This window comes from Tetrao urogallus, assembly GCF_951394365.1.
Source record: "Tetrao urogallus genome assembly, chromosome: 1".
NCBI lineage: Eukaryota > Metazoa > Chordata > Aves > Galliformes > Phasianidae > Tetrao > Tetrao urogallus.
Genome location: NC_136813.1, coordinates 142,739,710 through 142,766,881, shown reverse-complemented (window position 1 = coordinate 142,766,881; position 27,172 = coordinate 142,739,710). Strand labels below are relative to the sequence as shown.

The 27,172-nt window shown below is 49.9% G+C and overlaps 1 protein-coding gene across 1 annotated transcript in view; it reads left to right on the top strand.

Moving 5' to 3' along the window:
* Positions 1-17,614, top strand: part of CACNG2 (calcium voltage-gated channel auxiliary subunit gamma 2) — a gene marked incomplete at both ends in the record, with an annotated part of 44,821 nt that extends 27,207 nt beyond the window's left edge. The window contains 3 exons of the mRNA XM_079549547.1: positions 13,750-13,833; positions 16,630-16,770; positions 17,079-17,614. Coding sequence (XP_079405673.1) covers positions 13,750-13,833; positions 16,630-16,770; positions 17,079-17,614 — 761 coding nt within the window. The remainder of the gene's footprint in view (positions 1-13,749; positions 13,834-16,629; positions 16,771-17,078) is intronic.
* Between the last annotated feature and the right edge of the window lie 9,558 nt (positions 17,615-27,172).

Here is a 27,172-nt window from a genome sequence, read left to right as displayed (position 1 = left end):
CATGAAGCCTCTGGCTCTGATGCCAGAAGTAAATGAGTTCTGTGTGATCAGGATCAGGTAGTATACAACTGCATTTTCATAGCTGCTCATTTCTGAGTGCTCTTCTCAGATATTTTGCACTTCCTGCTCTATTTGGTATTGTTCAAAGGTGCTGAAGACCTACTGCTCCCTTTCAAGTCCAACAGCAAAGCAATTAGGTTATTTCAGACAGGATTCCCAGAAATTGAGATGCATAAAATGAATGAACACATGAAAATATTGGCCCTAATATCTCTGTGACTCAGCTTTTCCATCTCTACAATGGAGAAAATGATGCTTACTGATTTTTCCAAATACTTCTGAGCTCTACAGATGTAAACCAGAATGGATGTTAAGTACGATAATCCTTTTTTTTTAGAAAAATACATAAAAGATCATTTATTCCTGGAGAAGGAATCCCAGAACAGAAGAGGCATCTCTGTCTGAAGAAGTGCTTGAAAGTTGAGCAGCTGCTAAGAAACCAGAGTACCCTCATCCCTATAAATACCCTGAGAGGGATGGAGCGGGCAGCCATTTCACAAAGCTGCCACAAGGTGAAAAAGAGATGGGACCAGGCATCATTAGCAGCAAGGAGATCATTAGATTTCTGCACTACGGTCTGCATGAACCCACAGTGAAAGTGGATGAGGACAGTCATGTAGGAGAGATAAGAGGGAGTGACTCTCTTGAGCAGTCTATGAAGAATAAGGAGGATCTGGGTGCTTGTTAAATGGAAAGACGATGTCAGTGCAGGAGCCTGGGAGCACAGCAGATAATGGCTTATTTTCAAAGAGTTGAGCAGTGCACCAGAAGCTAAGGAATTACTGGAATCAGGAGTAAAGTAAAAAGACGGAGTAAGGAGATAGGCCTAAATGATGAGAGGTACCAGGGTCAAGGGAAGTGGTTGTTTTCTTGAGTGAATGAATTATGTCAGATGCTTCCAAGGCCACAAAGAGAGTAGGAGGAGAGCCATGAGAAAGGTTCTGGAAAGAGCGATGTTAAGTCTAGGTGAGCTAAATCAGGGCAATCTGTGACTAAAAGACAAAAAAAAAAGTATATTGTACATGTCTGGAAAAAGACTAAGTGAGAACAACATGGGTGTTCTGGGAAGAACAGCAGAGTCTTAGAAATGAGGAGAAAGGGCTAATGGCAGCTAGAGAAATGAAGGAGGAACAGGAGCAGTACTACCCATAATGAACTGCCCTAAGTCTCCTGCTGGACACGGAGAAGGGGTTCATGCTGTCGTTTCCAAAGGTATAATCCAAATGGTTGAAAATCAGAGACTGGACAAAGTATCTTGAAGAAGATCTTGAAGTGATGGATACTTTTTTTCTGCTCTTTAATGCAGCCAGTGTTGGACAGAAATGGAGATTATGCATTTCTGCAGGTATTGCTATAATAGACTGAGAGGAAGGGAGGGAGCCAGTTACACAGAGGAGCAGGGAGCAGAGGAACACTAGTAGGCATGCAGGCAGAATGTTTGAAGGCAATCAAAAGTTCAGTGTGATCCTGAGATGAAGAGACAACAGAGAAGTGGTGCAAACCCAGGAAGGCAGCAGTGGGAAGGGATGGAAAAGTTGGGTTCATTAAGCAGAGTCTCAGAGGTCAGGAAGCTGAAGGAGAGGAACTGCATGGCAATATTTGGGGAGGAAGGAGAAGTAAATAGAGTACCACAGAATAATAAAACAAAGACTGTAAGAAATCTGAAGCATTGTAGAAGGTAAGAAAGAAGAAATTCATAAGCAGGATGCTGTCTCAGGAGTGAAGGAGTGCTAAGCTGTTTTAAAAAATAAATAAATAGAGGAGGATCCACTTAGAGTTTCAGAAACTGAATCCATCACATTTCACAGCTTAGTGGTCCGGATGCTGTCCTTGCTCTCACAGTGATCTAACTGAGCTTAAACCTGAAACCTGGTGCCCAGGCTGGCACATCCTGTCCCCAGCTGCCATGCAGAGGTGAATTCTATCCTCCTTCCATCTTCCACGGTGCATGTCCTTTAGCTCTTGTTTTCCACACATTTCGGGAAAAGAAACCGTCGTTCGGGGACTGCTGTGAGATTTCTGCTCCTTCTGTCCCAGATGTTACCCTGAACAGAAGGTGGGAGATGGAGATTCTCCTGTGGGGGATCCACAGGGATAGGGAGGTTTCTTGCTTATGCTGTCAGTTCTGCTCTGCGGGGAGCACTCTTAGTTGGACATGATCCAGAGAAACTGCAATAAACAGCAGAGAGAGCAGCACTGATCTCCCTGGAACCCCACTGCCTTCCTCTCTGTAGTGCCCAATGCATGTGGGGCAGGATAGGAGATGCTCAGCCCCACAGTGCACCCACGGCCTCATCCCATTGCATGCAGACAGCGCTTTCCCTGTGACCGCCCTCCTCCTGGGAATTATCGCTCCCGACGTGTGGGTGATTGATTAGGCAGGAGCAACCCAGAGGCAGTGCTGCAGTTATTCAGACTAGATCACGAAAACACAAACCCACTCAATTCTGGGAGAGGTAGAGGCCCAGCAGGACTGTAGGGTAGGCTTAATACTCACACTGAAAGTCTAGTGCACAGCAGCGTTATCTTTTCCTTACCTGCTGTTCCACTTGTGTCACTCTCTCTGCTCGAATCCCTGTGTTGACTCCCAGCCCCCTTCGACATCAAAGTTCAACTCCTCACTTCATTTCCAGGGCCTCACGTGGCTCTGCTGGGGCTCGGTTCCCTTTGTCCTCTACTCTATCTTGTGCTGACCCAGCACATCTCCCACTCCTTAGGTGCTCCATGTCCCTAAAGCCATAGCTCTGCTCCTCTTTCCCCCTCTCAAGCCCAGCCTTGGCCACCTGCCTGCCACCCACCCTCAGGGTTCATTCAGTGCAGCTGGTCTTCCTGTGCTAATGACTTCCACTTCTCCTGTGTCCTTGGCAAGCATTTCCCCTTCTGACTATTAACTTTGTTTACTACATTGCATCTTCAGAATGAGGAATGATTCAGAGATATCCAGCTAAAGCCAAGAGCAAACAAGACATGAACATGCAATGGTTTAGCTCATGACCTTTCTCAGATGCTTCCTCATTCCAGCCTGCACATCTCAGACCTAATCACATTCCCAGTGATTTCCCATTGGTTTTACAAGTAGCAGGATCCAGGCTTCGTGGACACAGCCCAAATGCCTGAGTGCTGGGAGCCCCCTTTGGAAGAGCTGAGCTGGTGCCCCAAAGGTCAGGGTCTTGTGTATAATGGTTCAGTGTATAATGAAACTCTACGGTATGAGTCTGCCTTTGTAGCTGCCAGTAAAGTGCCATGTACACATGAAGGCATGTGGAAATACATAATGCTTCATGATACAAGTAGACAGCATTAGCAGGGAAAGGCTTTCCCCTCCCACTCACCCTTTGTCTATCTGCTCCTTTCCCGTTGTCAAAATGTAGCATCCTTCACCAAGAGACTCGGTTTTGTTCTGATGCTTGGAAGGCATCCAGTCCCAGCTTGCACGCTGCTCTGCCAGTCTCCACAGGTATTCTGTACACAGGGCTTCCAGCTAGTCAAGAAATGCTCTATCTTGTACCCTCCCTGCCGGGGAATCTCCAAGCACCAAGGTTGTTACAGGATCCCGGTGGCTGAGTAAAGCCAAGCATTCTTGCTGTGATGTATTAACCCCCTCTGCTTTGCTACACATCACCAAGCACACTGCAGCAGAAGCCCTTTGTAGGGGCGGAGGCTGGCCACGGAGAAGTATTTGCACGGTTTGGTCTTAGTTTGGCCACATCTCGTTCTGATGTTCACTAAAAGCATTCGAGGAAAGACAGTTTGGACCAGAGAGAGGTTCATAGAGGAAAGAGGCAGACTGGGTGGGACAACAAAGAAAAAAGAAAGAAAAAAAAAGATTTTTCTAGACCAAAACCATGAGTTTGATGTACTGAAAATGTCAGTGAGCCGACAGTTCAGGCATTCACCTCATTCATCTGGAATTCAGGTGATCAAGTCACAGTCTCTGTAACCCTCAAAGAAATTTCCTCTGAAAAACCCTGACCACCTGCTAGAGAGAAAGGCTTTCTGCTGCAGCTGTAGCACAAGGAAAAAAATAAAAAAGGGTTTACTCATGGAAAGGCAAACACAAAGTGAGGCTGAAACACTGCAGTTCTTTGATCTTGGCACACGTCCTGACAGGCAGCTCCAGCACAAAGATAAGATCACGAGGGTAAGATCTGAGGTGCAGCACAGCATTTTAAGGCTCTGTTGCTTCTCAGACTGCTGTCAGTGCAGCAGTCAATTAGAAAGTGGGGAAGGGGCTGGAATTTCAGCTCAGTGTTTCTAGAAAGAACTGAGAATTTTTTCAGGGGAAAATAGGCAAGCCTGGAGGAGGTTTTGACCAGTCTCCAGGAGACAAATTCTGGTTTTGCAGGTTTCATAGCAAGCTTCAGATCCAAGACCTACCTTACCCAACATATGGGGCAGACAGAGAGGTGCAGTTTGGGGCAGGAAGCTCTGATGGGCACGTCTCCAGGGAATCTGGTCCCAGCCACATGACGTGTTCTATGATAGGTGGCTCGGACATGATTCAAAACCCTGAAACGGCCCTTCAGGTTTCTAACCGAGTGTAACGGGACCAGGTCATGTTAGAAATGATATTCCCCAGTCTGGTACTGTGAGTAAATTTTATCCTGTTATGAATAGCCTCCTCCACAGGACGCAAGAGCAATGTTACGTGTAGCAAAGCTGAAAACGCTTCAGAGATTAGCCCTAGCAGTAGATCCAGACTCTTTCGTAATGAATTAGTGTGTTCAATGAATGAAAAAATATTGGTGCAGCAGCACAGCTTGCAGTCAAGCTTCAAAGGGGTTCTGATGGCTGAGCAGCCCTACCTGCTCTCGTCGTGCCACAGGGGCTTTAATGCTCATCCTTCACAGCCTCCCATCTGCTTGCTCCTTTCCAAATCATCCTCCCCTCTCTGGCCTCCACTCACCTTTCTTGCAGGCATCATCCCTAAATCTGGCACACTTCTGCCCTCCGTGGATTTCATTTTAAAAGCAAGCATAAACTTAACAGGATACAGGCGCACGCACAACCATAAATGTCTCATGATCATGTGCTGCTATAAACCTCCCTCTTCCAAACACCCTGCTGGCACTGTTTGCTTGCTAAATAACCCCAGTGCTGTGCTTAAGTCTAACTTTTGTTACAGGCACTTCAGGAGAGGGCCAAGGCACTTTGTCTCCTTATAAAGCACCGGGGTATCTGCAACTCAGGACAAATAATAATAATAAAATTATTAACGTTCTAATAGCAGCCTCCGAAAGCTAACACTGCTTGAGAGGGTTGGCATTTGTTTTCTCTAGCTGCACAATGAAGGGACCTGAAATTAAATCTGTGCAATACCTCCTCCCACATCTGGTGTTTGCTGTAGATTAGGAGCACCTAGTCAGAGCAGCACTCGCTCACCTGGTGATGTTGGGAGCTGTGGCACAGCTGAATGCCATACTTAGATGTAATACCTCATTCAGCTCCACATGGTGTAAGCTATGCTTGCTAGCATGTTTTGGACTGGGGAAAGGGCTGCAATGAGGGCTATTCCCAGCAATGGGACATTGCCGTGGTGGGAGGCTCCCTCTCCAACCATTGGAGACACCAATAGCTTTGTCCCCAGCTGCTGGCAAAAATGGGCTTGCTGTGCATCACATCTGCCCCATTCTCCCCCTGGTTTCTTTATTGCTTTGGGGGCATTTGTTGCCTGAAGGGACAGCAAAATACCCAGGGCACTTTATCTTAAAGGGATTAGAGATGCTCCTTGTCTGGGCAAACCCTGGGCAAGCTCAGTAAGCACATAATGGCAGCTGCGCTCGTGTGCGACAGCCCCGCACTGGGGGACATTCCTCAGCCTTGCGTGAAGGGCTCTGGGTTCCCCCAGTGTCAGACATGCTGGAGGAAAGCCAGCCTTGCCCTTGCTCTGCTTTCTTGCCTAAAACCATCTCCATACTTGCCTCCTAGCCAAAAGAGGCTTTGCATGCCCAGCAAAGCCAATCACCCCAACTCTTGCAACTGTGGCTGATCTCCCAGTTTTCATTATAGATATCAATTACTAAGCACAGGGGATGGGATCTTACCAAGCCCTGGAGGAGCTTGCAGAGGGGCAGCAGTGCCGAAAGGGCAGAGGATATGGAGGATGGAGCAAAAGCTGCCGTTGTCCTTGGTTTTCTCCACTCTCTGGATTATTTCCCTGGGGTACTCGGATGTTTTTATTATTAATAACTAATTTTTATCTAGCACTTTGCATCCTGAAGGACCCTAAAGCGCACCACATACTTCATAAGCTAATTGCCAGCTGAGCCTAATTCCTCACTCAGTTGTGACCATATCTGCTGAAGGAGCAGCTCAGGGTCACACTGGGTTTGCACCAGTTCAGCTGAGGATAGCCTCTCCCTATAGATCCAGCAGGAAATGTCAGAGATAAATGCAGCGTAGGGTTGGAGGTGAAAAATTTGAGTTGCCTTTTCTCCTCCTTCATAATTTAAAAATGACTAATGAAATGGTGGTCACAAAGCCTTCTGACCATGGCACTGCAATTGTGAGTGTTGGTATCTGTGTGCCATGACTTCCGATCACCCTTAGAGTTATGAGCTCGCCACCCACCCAAAACATGACCTTCCAGGGCAAACCTGGCCCTGTACTCCAATGTATACACACAGATCAGCACCGTAGCTTTGTCCGGGAAGAAAATGCAACCCCAGCAGATGAGCTGAACCATAAATCTTCTGCCACAAGGATTTCCTCTGTGTGCTTCTGGGGAGGACCAGGCTCAGCTGAGCTGAGTGCTTTCAGCTCAGGTTGGAGGCTGTTCAGTGCCTACGTCCCCATCAGCTGGGATGATGTTTACACGTTCTGCTTTCTGAGAGTTTGATGTTGTATCCCTGTATATAAAAACCGTCCTAGTTGCAATATTGCTGCCGTGACAAGGGAAAAAAAAAAAAGAAAAAAAAAGAAGCAACAGCTCTTAAACACTCCCTTCATCCCATCCACCCCTTTCCCCCCAGGCTTCCATTAGTATCTCCCTTCCCCTGACATCTGGATGTGCCGCCGCAGCTTGGGATTGCCTGTGGTAGCGATGGAGCAGCTCCTCTCCTCCCACACCTTATGCACATCATTTCTCTCTCACTGCAGATAATTGCATCACCCTTCCTGTCACTCGGCTCACAGTTGTAGTGTCACATTTGACTCATTTTCCACATACACACAAATGTTCTTGCTACAAATTGCCAGTTTGGGTTTAGCTGTGTTTCTTTTTTTTTTTCTTCCCAAATATCTCAGTTTCTTTCATCTGCCCTTTCTGTTTCGTCAGGACTTCTCTCTATGCCCTGACCATCCTGTCCTCTCATTCCTCCACCTTTCACCTGGCAGCTCTGGTGCTCCACTTGTGCTCTGGGAGGTTAAACCCCAACATGGCACTGCAACATCCAAGCTCAGATACTTAAAAACCATTTTCTCAATCCCTTTTCTGGTTCTCAGCTCATCTGCAGACCCGTTTTGCTTCTTCATAAAGGAAAAGGCAATAACTTCTATCAGCTCAGCTGACATACCTTGAAAACCCTGTGGCAGGTCTTGTACACGTGGAAGTTCACAAGGTTTTGTGCACCAGTCTCTGCAGAATTAGTTCCTAAACAATTTGTTGAGGAATCACAGACGCTGTCAGTGCTTCACACATCCATCAAACCACAAAGGAAAACAACAGCAAGAGAAACTCAAATGCCTTCATTGATGTGTCTACGTGAAACCACAACATGCAATTGCTGTATATGTAGATGTAAAACTATTTTCAATTCCAGCTGGGAAATGCAAGAAATACAACATTAGGAGGAGTGAACTTACCCATAGCTTTAGCTAAGCCTACAATGTTTTTCTGCTTATTACTGTTTTTAGAAGAAATTCAGCTCAGGTTTGATTCTGGCAACGTGTAGAAAATAGAGGCAATTGATTACCAGGGGAGATGCTTGTACTGAACGTATGCAAAAAAAAAAAGAAGAGAAGGATTTTTTGAATGACTTTTATTATCGCTGTGTTAGGTTTTTTAATTTGTAACTTGGACAGATGTCTAGCAGTGCCTGAAAACCAGCCACCCGCAATGCTTTAGCTTATAAAGCTCAAACGTGCTGGATTTGTCTCTGCACCAAAACGCCTTCCAGAGCTTTTGCCCAGTTCCTCAGCCAATCCCCTTCTCTGCCTGTGACAAAGCAGGGGAAATTCCAAGCAGTGGCACGAACGTTCCTGAAAATTACAAGCCTATAACAAAAAGGTGCTTATAAATGGAAATCTTTGGGTATTCTTAAGTATAGGTTTTGCTTCTGTTGCACCTCCCTCCAGAGGCTGTGGAGTGGGAGGAGGAGGCAGGGAGGCCTGGTGCCCAGGAGGAGACCCAGCACCACGAGGCCACGATGGGAACCTGGCTCTGCTCACCTTTTCCTCTCTGGTGCTGGTGGCTCACTTTTTCATCCCCTGCACACCTGTGTCAGTGCTTCAATTTCCATCTATGAACTGCCTCCCAACCCGAGTCATCCCCCCAGAATTGCTCCTGTCAGGCTGCTTACTGCTGCAGTGTTGGTCATGGATAATGCAGTGCGATATAGCCCTTCCTTCAGGCTCCTCAAGGCACTGTAAGGCAGTGTTTGTACCGTTATACTGCAGAAAAACCTCTTTATTATCTGATCCTTAGCAGCAGCTGTAATAAACACGATTATTAATGATAAGGTGAGGAGAGCTGATATAATGGTTCTCCCTTGTAGGCAGGGGGGATATTCTTTAATAACTGTAAGATCAATTTCTATTTTGCATCAGTCCTTTTACAGTCTTCTTTGCCACAATATCTGAATGATTTCCAGTGGCACATTAAGTGATGGGGCTTGATATCAGTCACATGTGGTTTGTTCTTTTATCCTCTCCCCAGGGAGAGAATTATGTATGCAGCATACTGGTTATGTTGCTAGGGTTTTGTTGGTTTTTTGTTTAACATATGCACTGCTGCACGTTTATGTTGGAGAAGGCCACATCAAAGCAGGCATGCTGCATTTACGTGAGAAGGTGATGAGGCTTCTGATGGCCTTTAGTTCCCAGAGGATCTCCAGTATTTCCCCAGGCTAAGCCCTGCAGACTCCATTTCCCACCCCACTGGTATCACAGCACCATTTTGGGACAGCGATGGCAAACTTCCTCTCCTGGCTTGCAAGTCCTTTGGCAATACTTGTAAAGCTCACATACCAGCAGTTTGCCATACAGCACTGGAATTTGTCCTCCAAGTTCCGAGCTTCGCCACCTGGTCCCAAAGGGAATAATCTCAGAAACAGAATCTTGGAGCAGAAAGAAATGTTCGAGCTCTGTGTCCTCCCTCCTGCCCTTCCTGTGCCATTTTCCTCATTTCTTGCATGGGCAAATAGTAAATACCAATTTAATCTGCAATGACAATTACTTCTAAGGCAGGAATCACCAGTGTGGATTTGGGAGGTCTTTCACGTGTTCATCTGAGAGAAGGTCACGTCAAGGAGGAGCACGTTATGTTTGAACTGGAAAGTGCGGAGAAATATCTGTCCCAAACAGCTCCAGTGTCTGATCTCCTTCATGTTTCTAATACAGATATCCTCAGGCTGTTTCCCCAAGGCAGGGAAATACCATTATTCGCTCTGTCTTTGACAGAAGAGTGGGGTTAAGTGACTTGCTAAAATGATACAGGAAATGTGTGGAGGTGCTGAATCCTTGGCTAACACTGAGCCATCATTCTGAGCTTTTAGAGACAACAGCTATATCCAGCCACCTTTATTTATTTCTCCAGAAGCCACCATGCCAAAACCTCTTCTAAATTAGAGAGGGAGGCTAAAGGAAAGCTTTCAGCGGATTGCTTTTTTCCGTAAATGGAAATACCACAAATCATTCTGGGAAAAACAGGTCTTTCTGTTCTCTTCCCTCTTTGTCTGTTTCTCTCCTTTTGGATGTCTCTCCCTCTGGCTCCCAGTTTTCAGATGTACAGTCCTGACCATCTAAAAGCATTCCCTTCTCCCCGTGGGAAGGGAGCAGCTTTGTATTCTTCGGAACTTACTATTTGCCAACGGATTGCACTCCGCAGGCAGTCGAGACTTCTGAAAAAGCCAGGGCTGTACAAAGCAGCACAAAAATAAACCGTGCCATCAACAGCACTGAGCCAGGTTCCCATCGGGGGTAACTTGGTCCGGCTCGCGCTGCAGCAGAGCCGGCAGCTGCCAGCTGCCCTGCATAGACAGCATGTACCCAAACGGTGGCTGGCCGCCTTGCAGGAGGCCTCTCTGAGACCAAGTACTCAGTCAATGCTGATGTCTATGCGTTTTAGACGTAGAGTCCCTCTTGGCACTGTGGCAGGTCAGAGCGCAAAGCGCTGCCTCTGCTCCCAAGCTTTCCAAAGTTCGGGCAGGTAAATGCTGGGGGTCTGACTGAAGGACACCCAGCAACATCTTGGGGGATGCTCTGGAATATTGCCATGGTGTCAGAAGGCTGACACCATGTCAGAGGCTAGGGGTGTTTTCCATGGACCTGGGCAACCACACTTTTTTGGCCCTGAGACAAGTCAGAGCTCTTCCCCAGCTGCTCTGCACGTCCAAAATCAGGCTGCCCCAGGAGCCCCACAGCAATATCAGATGGAAGGAGTTGGCTGTAGAGAATGAGTCTGAGAAATGGGAGGAGGATCTGGAGGTTGAGGGGAGAACTGGAAGCTGGGAGAGCTGCAATGAGAGGGTGGAAATGCATAGCTTGAGTTTCTTGTGGGCTTGCAAAGTCACAGTGCTCAACACCTGCCTGGGGTTCACGGCATGAAATACTTCATCAGGAAGAATGGGAAGGGCAAAAGAACATGAGTATGTATGAGGATACATCATTCCTCTCTCCTTAAAGGGGTCCCAGAGTCCTACACATCCTCCAAAATAGAGATGTGCTCATGCACAGGCATTCAGGGGTACTAACCGTGGTGTGGAACATGATTCTTCCCTCCCTGGCTTTGCAAACGGCACATGCGGAATGGGAGAAGGGCCTTGTGTCAGACTTCTGAAACACTGCTGAGCTTTTCTAAACCCTCCCCACAAGTGGCTGAGGGGCTTCCACTGGCACAGGAGCCGGGGAGGCTGTCCCACCATCCCAGCGGGCCACAGATGTCCAGGAGAGGATTGCCAAGCTGTCTTGGCATGAGAGGCAACTGCTCCACACTGAGCTGATTTCTGAGCCATCGCATCTGCCCTGAGCACACAGCCTGTGACAGCCGTGCAGCCACCCCGCGCCCTCTGGAGGAGTGCAAGGCAGAGCAGTGCTGTCCCCCCATCTCATGAAGTGGGTCTCCAAGGCAGAGATAAGAAATGGTTTCAGCAGCATGCCTGTGGCAGGACAGAAACTGAATCTTGTTCTCTATTCCCAGTCACCACGTTAATGACCTAAATTCTGCATTCTTTCTCCATCCATTGCCCAGATGAGCTAGGAGGCATTGGAGGAGAAGCCATGGCAGCACAGGCAAGCATCTGTCTTCTGGAGCCACAGCTCCATGCTTGTATCACAGACAGCAGCAATTCAATGGGACCAGTGCTGCCCACGCTGCCCTCATGAACACCAGTGGGGCTGAACCAGGACCAGACCAGAGCAGCACATCATCCCAGGGTGAAAAGCAGCTCCTCAGTGCCACGGCATTGTAAGCAAGCAGGTTTGGACAGCCCAATGGCCAAACACCCTGCTGAGCATCAGCAGCAGAACACTTTGGACATCCAGCACTGGGAGCAGGTTTTCAAAGAGCCTGCCTGTCCACTTGCCTTATACTGTGTGGGCAAGTAGCAGGTGAGAGTGTAGTGGGGAAATTTGCTTGGCTGTGGATCTTTCCCTCCAGAAGAGTCATGGCTGAGAAGCAGACACTTGAGGTAACTGCATTGTGGAAGGGTGATTAATAACTTATAACCCATGGGTTAGATGTAGGAATAACACTTCAGAGATACATGGAGAGGCTTTGTTCCTACTTTCTCCTCCTAGTGCTTACCTTTTACACACACTCCTCTCCTCTTCTTCGGTGCTCCTTGTACTAACAGCGAATGGTGATATGAATCTCACAAGTACCAGGCAAAAACTGACAGGACTCAGAAGAGCCAGAAGAGCCAAGCATAGGGGCTGACTCAGAGAAACTTCAGTCTGTGCAGTCTCCCAAACCTTGTTCAAGCAAGGCTTTGCCTGGAGAAAAGCCCAGGGAGAATCATCTATGTTTCTACATATTCCCAAATACCTGAGAGACCATTGGAAATCATCTGGAACAAATCTTCCGAGACATGACTCAGGAACCTGACATGGTGCCTGAGGTCTCAGTCTGGCAAGAGTTAGCCTGGAAGAGCTCTAGGTTCCTCACAAACAACCGTTCCTGGAGGCAACATCTACAGTTGTGGTAGCTTCAAAATCCCCTGCCCTGCACACCCAGCTGGTACCATGGCTGGGCAAGGATGGCAGAGCAGGTTTCTCAGGTTGCCACAACACTTGTCATTCTCAGCATTCAGGCTGTAAAGTCCCTTGCTGAGGGCTCAGTCAGTTTGAAACACTGATGGCTGATCTCCAGCTAAGGGGCCCCTGGGACTGCCATGCCTAGCCATGCACCCACTTGGGTACTGTGGTCTTCCTTCCCAAAGATCCTTGTACCAACATGAACAGCTAGGTACCTCAATATACTAATCAATGTCCAGTCAACCAATGGCCATGATGATGACTATGCTCAAAGATTACCAATCTGCTGTGGTATTGCTGATTTCAAGAGGAGAGTGACACAAGTGTTGAAAAGAAGAGACTGGTAGAAATCTCAGATGATGATGGACTGTGAAGATCTCTCAGGCCTTCTGGTGAGATGGCTTTGCTGGTCGTAGAGTGCATTAAAGAGGGTGCCCCGTGGCTTTAGATGAGAGGCTGGCAGAAGTAACCTGTATGGAGGATTTTCACCAGCTTGGTGAATCTGTGGGTGACCCAGATTCTCAACCACAGCAGAAGATTTGGTTCCCCCAGCACATGGGCTCCTTGGCTGCAGGGCTGCACCCCAACACTCACGCCAAACTTCTTGCAGGCTTAATCTGTGAGCAGACATAAGAGGAGGCCTGCTAAAGGCACACAAAGCAGGCAGTCATACGGAGCAAGTAGATTAGGAGCTTTTGTTCTTCTCGTACAACAGCGGAACAATGGAACATATCCCGCCAGTGAAATGAATAGGTATAGCAAATTCACAGCAGAGGAAAACAAACACTTCTCTGCACAAATACAATCAGCCCTCTGTATGCAACACCACTGGAATTCACCAAGGCTATGCCAGGTGAAATTTAAGTGGAGAATTGGCCTCTCTGTAACTATGCAAACACCTGAAGTTGTTTCAGCCGATGCCAACAGAAGGGGTGCTAACCCATGAGTTTTGCCATCTGTGACTCCAGTTCTACCTCCTACAGAGGCGGGACAGACCCCTTGTCCATGCATGGCCAAAACCTCCAGTGCTTCCAAATCCCAGAGCAAGGGATACTGGGCCAAGTAGACATCAGTCTGTGTCCGGCCCGTGTTCCTGTACAAAGAAGAGAGAGATGGGTGTGTGAGCATGTGAGGAGAGCAGCTAATGGTCCCCATGTGAGTGTGCATGCTGCCTGGGAGAAAGGAAGGGAGGGAGTAAGGAGCAACACAGAGGGCAGTTGCTCCTTCAAGGAGGTTGCTGGTGTTCTCATTTGTTCTTTTTTTTCTCTTGTTCCCTAGGGAATTTTAAAGGTCTGTGTAAGCAAATCGATCACTTCCCTGAGGATGCAGATTATGAAGCCGATACAGCAGAATATTTCCTCCGTAAGTCCACAGGCCCTTTTCCCAGAAACTGCTCATAGGTGCTGTCATCGGGTGCCTTTTGCTCTCTGAAAACAGTGCAGTGCAGATCCTGGATCCTGTGGAGCTCAGGGGGCGGAGGGAGGGACGGCTGTGAGAGGTGGGCAGGGCCCCCCCAGATCCACTGAGTCCTTGCATCTGGCTGCAGTCTCACCTCCCTGGCACCTGCCATTGAGACAAGTCAAGTGTCATGACAACCAATTTCTTATTAGCAGCAATTCATTGTGATATAAACCCGGAGTCTTCTAACCCAAATGCATCAGAGTTTGGCACGTGACAATAGCAGTTTCTGAGCCCCTCAGTGAGCGAGAGGCATGGGGACAGAGGAGGGCTGCAGGGGCCATCCTTCATAGTTGCAGCTGATTCTGCAGCCAAATCCTGGGTACAGGAACACCAGAGCTCCCCTCTGTATCACTGACCTAACTCAAGCATCCTCTCTGCCCAAACATGCCCACTTCACATAGAACAAGGTTGTGCTTCCTTATCTCATACTCTGATTGCATCAGATCTAAGAAATTCTTCTGGACTGCAGTGAATGGAGACACACATTTCTCTCTTGTTCCACCTCTCTCCAAACACTGCGTTTCTACAGAGCAGACCCACAGCACACATCACCCCAGCTGGCAATGAGCCACCACTTCCTCCTACCCTGAGAGCTCAGCTGAACAGGAGTCGCTCCCCCTCCCAGGTCTGCCCCCTTGCTTTCTTTTCCACCCTCTGCACACTCACAGCATCTTTTGGCACCATGAGAAGAGATCTTCTCCGTTCAGGAATCTGAGACAAGAGATTTTGAACTCCCAAGGTGAAGCATCAGAGGTCTCCAAAGACCAGCAGCATATCAGAGCTGCTCCTTGTCAGCCAGCTGTGCTGGAAGCCAGATGTGGAGACCCAGCCCTGTGGCAGAGATGAGAGAGAGAATTTAGACTCTGAAAAGCTCATTCGTATATGAAAAGAGATGGCTCTTACTGCTTGCACTCTTACTGTTTGGGAGTGAGGAAACTGCAAGCATCCTTTGAACTTCAGGAAGGAGAGCTGGGGTAGGGAGTGAGCATCCCAAGAGCTGTGGATTCATTCTCTCAGAGGGAACAAAACCCACAAAATCTGGCCAATGCCAGGACCTGAAAGTGTCCTAAGACAGAACATTTTTGAAAAATTAGATTCGAAGTGGGGTTTGGCCACTTAGTTAAGGACTCCTGAGGTCTCTCCTTGAGGAAGTTGGGCTTCTGCTGCCTGGCTGCATAAGGACCCCACCAAGCCGCCTCTTCCCCAAGCCTTCTGCCAAATTGAGTCCATGGGTGGTGGTGCTGGCAAGGGCAGCTGGGAGGGTATTCATTGTTATCAACTGAAGTGATCCCTTCGGTTCAAGGACTACGATAGTCATGGGACAGTGCCCGTGGCCCATCTAGAAGGGCTTAGACTTGATGCCTGTCAGACCTCTTCAGAAGGTATCTCATGTTTCTGAGAATTAAACATCCATTAGAGAGGAAGCAGCGGCATCCCTGTGTTCACTTGCTAACATGAAGTTAGAAAATAGGCAGATGCTATGAGCATCCAAATACCATCACAAATCCTTTTGTCTTTAGACCCAAGGATCCAGAAAACCAGATGAAACCCTGCCCCTCTCTTGCTTCCTTGGTCCTTCCAAGGAGCGGGAAGCAGGGCCTACCCTCACACTTTTCACGCTGCCTGCAGCTCCCCACATCAGCAGGCACATTCTGGTTCTCCTAGCATGTGGGAATTTCTGAAATAAGACCCAGTTAAAACTGATAAGGTCAGAGCAGGGTTGTGAGCGTCCCTCTAGAAACCTTCCAAACAGAGGATGCTGGCTTGATATTTGCTCACCTCCATTTAGCTTCACCCTGTTGAATTCTGCCTTGCCTTCCAGAAGCTATTAAGATGGTTATTATCACTCTCCTATTCCCTGAAACTCAGCCAAGGAGAGATGGAAAGCAAGCGAGAGGTTTATCCCTGCTTATTGCATTCTCAACACACCAGCAGGGGGCTTGGCCCCCCACTCAAAGAGCCCATTTCTTCTGCCTGGTAGGACTCAAACACCAGCAGGGTCTTTGAAAAAAGTCTATTCTTGCACCAGAAAATGTCCCACTTTTGGGACTGAGGGGCTGGATTTGATGATCCTTATGGATTCCTTCCAACTTGGGATATTCTATGATTCCGTGATTTGCTTCAGGAGGGTCCATTCCTGTAGGCAAGGAGTGTTTGGCTTTCATCCTTCTTTCCCTATCTTTGCTCCACAAGCAGAATTGCACCAACCCATCTGATACCTTTCTTTAGCAAGCAAGGCTTCATTTCACGCTTTACAGATTACTTCCTCTTGGGAAGAGAGGAGGGAAGCCCTTCTCGGTAAAAAAACACAAACAGTGCCAACACAAACCAATGCAGACTGCCTGAATACACGCGAGTTTTCCCCCAGAGCTCTAGGGTTCATTGTGCATCTGCGTGCATTGGTGTCATTGCCCTCTGCCAGCTGAGTTATCCACTATTGACCAATGGCATGTGTATGGAGCTGGCACACGCACACCCACCCCTGTCCTCTGGAACGAGCCTAGCTCTTTCATCACCAGCATCTTCTGACACACTTTGTCTCTCTCTTCTCACCCCCTTTTTACTCCTCCGTGAATTACTCTGACTCCCCCAAGTCATGCCCCCTGGTCCCCTCGCCCCATGTTGCTGCCACAGCCCTGATTCTTCTCTCTGACACGCGCATTGTTGTCTCTGCCCCTCTCCCTCTCTCCTCCGCAGGGGCTGTTAGAGCCTCTAGTATTTTTCCGATCCTGAGTGTGATTCTGCTTTTCATGGGTGGACTCTGCATTGCAGCCAGCGAGTTCTACAAAACTCGACACAACATCATCCTTAGTGCCGGCATCTTCTTCGTGTCTGCAGGTAATGGGACATGTGTGGGCCGGGCTCCAGGGTAAGGGTGGGCTGCTTTTCCAACCTGGGATGAAGGCAACACCCTGAGGAAGCCTCTCCGTCTGCCACATAGGGAGGGAGGATCCTTATGGCTGGTGGCTTTAGGGGGCCATCAGAGTGTGGGGGACGCAGGAGCAAAGGCTTGCCCAGGAAAAGCTGTGATGGAGACCAGCAGGTAGGTATGGGACTCCATTACCCCTCCTGGCAGCAGGAGGGCAGGAGTCTCATGCCACGGCCACCGCCACGCGTTGTCCTCCTGACGGCTGCCTCTCCCCCAGGTCTGAGTAATATAATCGGGATCATCGTATACATATCAGCCAACGCTGGAGACCCCTCGAAGAGCGACTCCAAGAAGAACAGCTACTCCTACGGCTGGTCCTTCTACTTTGGGGCCCTGTCCTTCATTATAGCCGAGATGGTGGGAGTGCTGGCCGTCCACATGTTCATTGACCGGCACAAACAGCTGCGCGCCAACGCTCGCGCCACGGACTACCTCCAGTCCTCCGCCATCACCCGCATCCCCAGCTACCGGTACCGCTACCAGAGACGCAGCCGCTCCAGCTCCCGCTCCACCGAGCCTTCACACTCCAGGGATGCCTCTCCCGTCGGGATCAAAGGGTTCAACACCCTTCCATCAACAGAGATCTCGATGTACACCCTGAGCAGGGACCCGCTGAAGGCCACCACCACCCCTACCGCTACCTACAACTCCGACAGGGATAACAGCTTCCTCCAGGTTCACAACTGTATCCAGAAGGAGAACAAGGACTCGATCCACACCAACACAGCCAACCGCCGGACCACCCCGGTATGAAGCCGCCGCCAGGAGCTGCGAGTGGGAAAGGAGGAGGCAGGAGGATGGGGTGGGTGATGGGGGAGGGGGGGGGGTTGGGCTGGGGGGTGAGGGCAGAGGGGGTGGCGGGGTGGGAGGAGGTGTGAGCGCCCCCGGGGTGGGGCCCTCGCAATCGCAAAAAAAACAAACAAAAAACAAACGAACAAACAAGCAAACAAACAAACAAACATAGAGAAAAAAAGTGTTAAAAAAAAAAAAAAAAGCATTAAAAAAAAAAAAAAAACACGCGCGAAAAATAGGAAATAAAATACGGAGCGACCGGCGAGCAAAGAGATAAGCAGACAAACGAACACGTGAACACAAAGCAAACGTACAGCGAGCAAACAAAATACGAAAGGAAACGTGAGGGAAGAAACAACAGAGAAAAAAAAAAAAAAAAACTTGAAAAAAAAAAAAGAAAAAGAAAAAAGAAAAAAAAGAAAAACTTTAAAACCGAGAGAAAGAGATTTAAAAAAAAAAAATAGAAATAAATTTAAAAGAAAATGCATGATTTCCCATGTACCATTATTTTAACATTTAATAAAAAGAGATTTAAAAAAAAATATAAAAGGGAACCAAGAAATAACGACAATAAACCAAGTGGGAGGAAGAGGAGAAGGAGTATGAAGAGGAGGTGGCAGCTCTTTGGGTTTGGGGGGGGGGAATTCTTTAATTTTATGGTTCATTTCCCACTTCCTTCAGCTCAGCGCAGGCTCCTGGGGGGCCCGGACCTGCAGCAACCCCTCCATGTCCCCAAGGTCAGCTGAGGGCTGCGGGGGCTCTCGGGGTGCAGGGGGGCACTCAGCCCCTCCAGGACCCGCTCAGCCCCTCCTGGGAGCCCAGGAGCCATTTGTCCCCTGCGGGTCCCTATGAGCAAAGGTGGCCGCTATGCCCTGGGAGCACAGGAGCTGCCTGCAGTGTTCCCCGGGCTCCTGGGGGCTCCCCCGGTTCTGGGGACCCCCCCCTCTCCCCTCCCATTGACCAGGGTCAGCAATGACAGCGCGAAAAAGCAGAGACACGCAATGTCAAAAAGAAAAAAAAGAAAAAAAAAATAAAAAAAGAAAAGAAAAAAAAGGGAAAAAAAAAAGGTCAAAAAAGGTTTCTTAAAAAAAAAAGACAAAAAAAGTGGCAATTTTTTTAATAAAAAAGCAACTATAAATAAATGTAAATATAATAAGTGGATTTACTTGCAAGAGAAAACAGATAGCATTATTTTTGTTTTCATTTTTATTTTCTCCAGCTTTAAACTGTGAAAAATCAAGGTGGGCAGCAGAGGGGGGGGGGAGGGGGTTGCAGGGTGGGGGGACCCAGAGGGGAGAAGGGCTCCCATTGCTCAGCGTGCTGCTGCAGGGGGGCTGGTGCAGGGTGGGGGGCACACACTCACTCCCCTGTGAATGCTCACGGGCTCCCCAAATACTCCTGGTCATGCCCCCTCCCCCCACAACAAGCCCCCATTCCCCTCACCCAGGGCACCCACCTCCTACTTTGGGGGGGTCCCTTTGTAGCAGCCCCCCCACGCTGCCTGGATTCAGCTGAATTCATACAGATTTGGTGCACCTGCACAGGGGGGGATGGGGACATGAAGAGGGGAGGAGGGTCAGGGTCCCTGGGGATAGGATCCTCAGGGGCTGCCCCCATAGCTGTGATGTGCGCAGGATGGGTGCGCCGAGCCCTGGGGCAGCTCAGACCTATTTTTTTTCCAAATTTCTGGCTTTAATATGATTTTTTTTTTTCTTTTTTTTCCATTCCCGTCCCTGCTGCTCCAGTTTCAGGAGCCTGCCAGGCTCCCACTTCGGCTCCCAGTGGGGTTTCTGCTTAAAAGCATCCCGATGCCTCCACCCCCATCGCCCCCAAATGTCTCAGCCCCCATGGCAGGGCGAGGGGAGCAGGTTGGATATCCAGACCCTTGCTCACAAACCTCCCTCCACTCAAACTCTAAAAAATAATATTATTTAAAAAAAAGGGGGACAAAAATTCCAAACAAACCCCCACCGGCCCATAGGGACAAGCGATGCTCGGTGCCCCGGACTGCAGCATAAGGAAGAGCAGTGTTTGGGGTTAAACCCAAAAGCTCCATGGAGCTGGGGAGCATTCACAGGGAGAGGCAGGGGACGAGTGCCGGACCCCCCTGCCAGGGATGGGGAGGGATGAGGGCTGGCAGGGATGCGTTCTTCCGAGGGTATTGCACATGTCCAGCTCAAAGCAGTACAAGAAAAACCGACCTCCATTTACTTTTCTTTCGTGGGTTTTTTTTCAGACTGTTAAAAAGAAAAAAAAATTTTAAAAAGAGAAAATGACAAAAAAAAAAAAAAATTCCTGGTACATGAAATAAAGATTTTTTTTTTTTATAACTCGGTCCTCGTTCAAGTGGATTTATTTTTTGGAGGGGGCAAGGGGGAGTGGAATTAAAGTGAAAAAAGCCCCGATGGGCTGGAGGAGCACCTGGAAAATAGCAATGGGGTCAAGCCCCGCCGATGCCTTCACCCAGGGGGTGGCATGGAGCCCCACAGCCTTCACAGCAAAGGACGAAAAGGAGGGATGATGAGGCTTTGCTTTACAGTGAGCACAGGTAAACTTAAGCCATGCTGTCCTCCAGCCTTGAGAAGTGGCCATGAGGATGGGTGTGTGGAGGGTTTTACTTGACCGCTCCCCAAATTCCCGGCTGTGCTCCCCAGGGCAGGATAGGATCGTTGAGCCATCGCTCCCCATGCTCCCCCCACCCACTGCCCCATTTCGGCTCCTCCCTGGGGACCCCTTCCTTACAAAACCAGGGCACGGGGGGGAAGGGGGAGGCAGTAAAGCAGGACAGGATGCGGCCAACCCTGCAAGTGGGACACTGCCAGACATGGCTCCAGTCCCATGTCCTGCACGGTGCCCGGCCATGATGGGGGGCACAGCTCAGCCCCCAGCTCTCAGAGATGTTCCTTCCTCATCAGGGCTAAAGGTGTGCTCCCTTCTTCCTCTCCACTTTCTTCTTTCTCCTCGCTTTTGAGGGTCAGGGCAGGAGGGGGAAGGCAACATCTGAGAATCAGATGTGCCCAGTTCTGCTCCGTGCCCCAGACAGGGCCGGCCTCCATGCAGTAACAAGGAACAGCAGCACTCAGCACTTCTCATGTTCAAAGCACTTCCCTAACGTTCTCTAGTGAATCTGTCGCATTGAGCGATGCAAAGGACTTGCGCATGGACAGCAGTCCTCCTCTGCCCCATCCCCTGGGCTATGCAGACATTTCGGGTGGGTGCCAGCCCCGTCCTCACCCAGGGTCACAGTGCCCCTCCTGTCCCAGCTAACCTCTACCAGCACTGGCTTCACTGGCTCCCGGCCATTTCCTTCACCACAGCCTTCTCCTCCACACCACCGGTCCTGGAAAGGGCCAGGGGGTCTCAGAGACCTCCTGCCCTGTGACTGAGACAAGCCAACATGTCTGGTCCCACAAAGACAGGGCTGAAGAGTGTATGAGAGACAGCTTTGCTTCTGCTGAGACCCTGTGAGAGCTCTGCATGCAGGGAAACCCGGCTCCATGGCAATTAAATTAACACAGGGCATTTAGCAGTGTCGCTTAAACGGTTTCAACACCTAGGAGAGGTAATTAGTAGTAATGGTTTGGCGAGGGAGGAAATTAAGACCCAGGTACGGCGCTTTTGTCTGCAGATAATTTTCAGTGCCAAACGACTGTAAGGGAAAGGCTGAGTGCCAGGCACGCAGGCTGCTTGCCTTACTGCTATGGCGGGACATTCCTGAAACCAGGAGGCCAAGCAACAGGAGGAGTGGGGAAGGTGAGGCTGCACCTCGAGTCCTGTGGTCAGTTCTGGGCCCCTCACTACCAGAAAGACATGGAGGCCTTGGAGTGCGTCCAGAGAAGGGCAACGGAGCGGTGAGGGGTCTGGATGGGGAGCGGCTGAGGGAACTGGGGTTGTTCAATCTGAAGGACAGGAGCTCAGGGGAGAACACAGTGCTCTCTACAGTGACGTGAAAGGAGGTTGTGATGAGGTGGGAGTTGGCCTCTGCTCCCAGGTAACAGTGACAGGATGAGAAGGAACGGCCTCAAGCGGTGCTGCAGTGGCACAGGCTGCCCAGGGAGGTGGTGCAGTCATGGTCCTGGAGGTGTTCCAGAACCGTGTGGATGTGGCACTGAGGGACGTGGTCAGTGGGCATGGTGGGGATGGGCTGGTGGTTGGACCAGGTGATCTTAGAGATCTTTTCCAACCCTAATAATACTGTGATTTTATTGAGATTGGCTGAGAGAGGCTGGCCAAGGACAGGGCTTGCTTGGGAGTGCTGGGTATTGTCTGATCACAAGGCTGGCCCCAGGGAAGCAGACACCCCACAGGGCCTTCTTGCTGCAGGGAGGCTCCAGTGGCAGAGACAGGAGGAGGAGGTCATGGTTTAGAGTGGAAAAGGGAGAGTAACTTTCAAGCATGGCCTGGAGACCTCCAGCCGCTTCCAGGAGGTTCCCATACAAACAACATAACTTGAAGGCCCTGCTTTCCTGCAGAGCAAAAGCTTCCAGCAGCAGAGGAATGCTAGAGGAATCACAGAATCATCAAGACTGCTAAAGTCCTCTGAGATCATCCAGTCCAACCACCATCCCATCCCCGCCATGCTCACTAACCACGTCCCTCATCCACACACATTTCTGGAACACCTCCAGGGACAGTGACTCCACCACCTTCTTGGGCAGCCTGTTTCAGTGCCTCGCCATTATTTATGGGAAGAGCAAGGGCCATGCTGCTTCCTATGGGCACAGCAGTGAGGCAGGATCCTGGGCTGCAAATCCCAGCCTGGTGCAGACGTGAACCCTTCTGGCAGCACATTGTCACCTGTGCTGATTTTCCACCAAGAGGAACAATGTGTGAATGATGCCAAACCCAGCTGTCCTCCTTTCACTTTCCCTCTGTTGAAACCTCCAGGTGGACACAAACACAGGAGATGGGGGTGTAGGGTTGGGCATGAGGACAAGGTGCCCTCTGCAGCCATGGGCTCTTGACATTGCGCAAAGTCAGCGATGAGGAAGCCGGCAGCTTCTGCAAAGGGGTCAAGATGTACGGTCGTGGGCTGAGACCCAGAAACAGATCTGCAAGGGCAAAAGCACTGGCTTATGGAGAACAGGTTTGCACTGCTGCTGCTTCTCCTGCTGCTCCCAATTCCCTCCGGGCTGGAGGAAACGAGGGACTTTGCTCTCTGGGGACCCGTCAATCAGAAGCCGCCACCGCTGTGCAATTTGCCGAAGGCCTTGTTGCCAACAGCGGGGCTGAGCCCATGGCTGAGCAGGCACTGCCATCCCGTGGGATGAGCCCAGCACAGCAGCCCGGCCCCAAAACAGCGCTGAGCAGAGCCGGAGGACCTGCAGGTTTGTCCAGCCTTTGGTGTCAGGACCTGGACCGGCATCCTGCTGTTGCACAGTGGGGCACTGGGGACATTTTTCATTATTTTTTCAGGACTCCCCACTCCTGTTTGCTTTCCTTCCTGCAGGAAATCTGGTAGTAGACCCAAGGACATAACCCACTTCGATGTGAGAATCTGACTTGCTCCAATGGGACAGGGTCCAGCCAGCAGGTAGGGAGGTGCAGTGTTATGAGGTCAGAGCAAATGCAGGGCACTGAGCCCCTCAGCATCACTTGCTGGGCCAAATGCGGATCAAAAGGTGCCAGCTTAGCCCCTTCCTACCCACTTATCCGCTTATGGAAGCTGCTTCAGTTCAAGGGTCTGCTTTGGGTGTCAGCAGTGACCTTGGGAAGTGCCAGCTCCGGAGGGGCATGCAGGGAAGAGGAGAGAAAGGAACACTTTGGATTAATGCAGCAGGAGCTCTCCGGAGCAGAGTGAGGGATGCACACTCCTGCCGGCTGCCCTGCAGCACCCGCAGCCCAGTGGGGGTTGTATGCAGCATGGTTTTGCCCGAGGAGACAAAAGCACGAGGCTGACTCCTCCAAAGCCAGCAGAGAGCAGATGGCACCGAAATCTGCTCAAGAGGAGAGAAAGGAACAGCCCCAGGGCTCAGCTCCCCGTGTACCTCCAGACGGACATTTGTCCACATCTGAGCATCTCCAACTGACCGAGAGATGGGGGGGGGGGATGGCAATATGGGGCTGCTCTGCGTCCCTTGCCCTTGTTCCCTTTCATGGGGACTTTTCCTCCCGGAGACTGAAGCCTTGGGGCAGAAGGGATGTACAGGTGGTCTCTGTACTGTGGCTTCATGGTCATTCAGTAGCGTTGCTTTAGGGAGGTAAGGAGAAAAGGGCTAAGGCAGACCCAGCTCTGCCTCAGCTCCTGGTAATGTCCTGTTTAGACCTCTTTGCCTGGCTGTCATAAGTAGCATGCTTTCAGAGGAGGGATCAGCTGGGCAGGGACATTTGCAGAGCACATTTCGCCTCAGAAGATGCTGATTTTTTGCACAGAGATTACTGCAACGTTGCTGATGCTGAAGGAATCAGCTGTGGGCACGTGCAGGGCCCTTGTATGAAAACCAATGGTGCTGCACTCTGCTTCCCAACTCCAATCCTGCACAGCATCCAAGCACCCAGTTCTCAAAGAGAACTCTTCCTGGGGTCACCAGCAGGACCACAGAGCAGCAGAGCTTTGCAGCTTGCTCTGTGCAGCGCCAGGCTCCTACCCCAGCCCCTGCACCAGCCCTCCCCGCCTCCAGCAGGCACGGAGCCAGCAGGGACGCTGCCGGCACCAGCTGCTCTCATTGAGCTTTGCAGAATAAACTCGTGGAATTAGCCTGTTGGCTGCCGGGATAAAATCCAGCGCTGAATGCAGATCAAAGGAGACAATCTTCCCAACAGCTTTGCTTTGGAAAGGGCAGCGTTCAGCAGCTGAGGATGGAGCGTGATGCACGTTGCGTCTTTGATGGTGAATGTGCTCCAAGCCCTGATGCTCAGAGCTAGGGGTGCTTTGGGACAGATCCAACAGTGGTGACAGGAATGGCCAAAGCCAGGCAAGAGGCAGCGCTAGAACAGATAATTTTGGGGTGCAGCCCAAATTCCAGCAAGCTCTGCCTTAGCCTTTTCATAACAGCATGAAAGGAATGAGTGATGCAGGACAAGGCTCTGAGCCCAGAGCACAAGCGATAGTTTCTAAAGGCAGGGAAGCCTGCTTTTGTCAGGTTTCAGTGCACCTTCACAGGTAATGCAGTCTGATCCAGCAGATGGGGGAAGCACTCTGCATGGCTGGAACAAGTAGATGGAGGAAGTTTTGCACTGAAACTTCCCTGACACAATCCCTGATCAGGAGGAACTCAGCCCACTCCCTGCTTGGACCTTCCCAGCACACACAGCAACCCTGCCAGGTGTCACCTGCTCCCAGCCCCACTGGGCTGCACAGGCAGCAAACTGAAAACCGGATTCATGGCATGGGGAGTTGCTCAGTAGCTGTTGTTTTTGGTTTTTTTTTCCAGGAAAAAAATGTAGCAGCAAAGCACCTGGCCTCAGAAAGCAGCAGGAAGAGGCAGATAGAAGCACAATGCGAGGGATGTGATGTGAAAAGGAATGTCAAGGAAGAAGGAGGGCTTCCCAGGCTGTGGATACAGAGAGAGTGATGGAAACCATGAGTCTCCAGCACAGCTGGGCAAGCAGGCAGCTGCTGCACACACCGATGGTGGGCTGCAGTGAAAAGCCAGGAGCCAGCAGTAAGATTTGCTGCTTCAAATGCAAAGACTTCAGAAAAAGAGTCTGAGCTGAGAGGTGTGGAAATGTTGGGCTTCTCAGTTTGAGGAAGGTATCAGGGCTGATGACTCTTTTCTTTGGGCTTGCCGGAGCTCAGGACAGTGGGAGCTAAATATATGGTACAGGCATACTGCGTGTTTGTTGCTCAGAAAAAGAAACAACTGGCTATTTTTGATGGCTGCAAAGGCTTTGGACTGCAGCAACCACAGTGCTGGAACAAAACTCCTCTTTTATGGATCTGCAAACACCAGCATAAATCCCAGAAATGGAGAAGCAGAAGACAAGAATGCAGAACCAGATGGAAGCAATTTATCCTGACTGTTTCATAAGCATCTTCCAGGGAGAAGTGATTAGCCTTATTAACTGATTAATTAACTGATTAACTGAAATTATGGATCACAGATCAAGTGATTGCAAGCGAGTGTATTTTGAGCAAAGTCAGCACTTTTCTGGGACACTGTGTGTGCCTCACGTGCTATTAATGACAGCCAAAGGCTGGATGGCAAATCATCTGCAGAAATGGTGCTGGAGCTGACAGCAGTACAGCCCCGACCGCAGCCCAGGACAGGAGGTGAGAGGGGCAGGGTCCAGTGCTAAATAAGAGTGAGTCAAAGCCACCCCGTCCCCTCTTCCAGTAAATCCCACTTAAATGGGGGAACAAATCTCACCTTCCTTAAGGCTGGATTTTTCTTACAGCTGAAGTTTTTCCTCTTGATAAGAAACCGGTAGGTTATGCTGCGCCCAAAGGAGTATTTGTTCTGTGCTGGCCATTCCCTGTGCTTGTTTTCCTCTCTGAACCACACTTACACAGAGCTCCATTCCCAGACAAGGCAGCCTGAGGGGCTGGGCCTGAAGCGCAAGCACTCTTCAGCAGGAAGCAGCAGTGCTATGCTTGCCTTTCAGCACCTCACACAGGACTCTAAGGGAAGCAAGGGAAACGCAGAGCTTAGGTTTATCAGTCTACTTGTTTTCATCCGTTCATTCTCTAGTCCCATTTTCTCTTTAGGGCTTTCTGCTCCTTTTATGTCTCCTAAGCGGGAGTTGAATGTAGCTATGCTCAGGCTGAGTCTGTGGTATCAAGGGCTGTTCCAGCACTGATGTTTGTCACCAAGAAGGCTGTTTACCTGAGAGAGTTACAAATGGTATTTTATAAACCGTGTTTCTGTAAGTGGATTTTTCTTTTTGCTTGCGGGGAAAACTGCTTTAATAATCTGACTTCTGATTAATGGCATGGCCTCCTGGCAAAGCAGACTGCTTCAGTTATTTCTCGAGGAGGATTTAAACGCGGTAAATAAGGGAGGAAATGCACAGTGCTCTGCCGGAGAAATATTGATCTAGACTCTGAGGTGCAAGATGCCCAGGGAAGTTATTCTGCAAACAGCTGGGCTTCAGCCTGCGAGCTGCAGACATCTCCAAAACTGAATGCTGCTCTTCTGAAGGGAAGGGACAATTCTGGGCTCTCTGATGCGTGAACATCTGAGATTTGCTGCTGGGTTTTTGCCTTTACTCCCCTGCAGTGGGGAGAAACACTCTTGCAGGGTGCTGTGGTTGTTCAGTCTGAGGAGGCTCAGGGGAGACCTCATCACTCTCTACAATGACCTGAAAGAAGGTTGTGCTGAGGTGGGGTTGGCCTCTGCTCCCAGGTGACAGCCATAGGACTAGGGACTGGCATCAAGCTGCACTACAGGAGGTTCAGATTGGATATGTGGAAAATCTTCTCAGAAAGAGCGGTGCTGCAGTGGCACAGGCTGCCCAGGGAGGTGATGGAGTCACTGTCCCTGGAAGTGCTCGAGAACCGTGTGGATGTGGCACTGAGGGACATGGTCAGTGGGCATGGTGGGATGGGCTGGTGGCCTTCTCATAGGGCTGTAGGGCCGA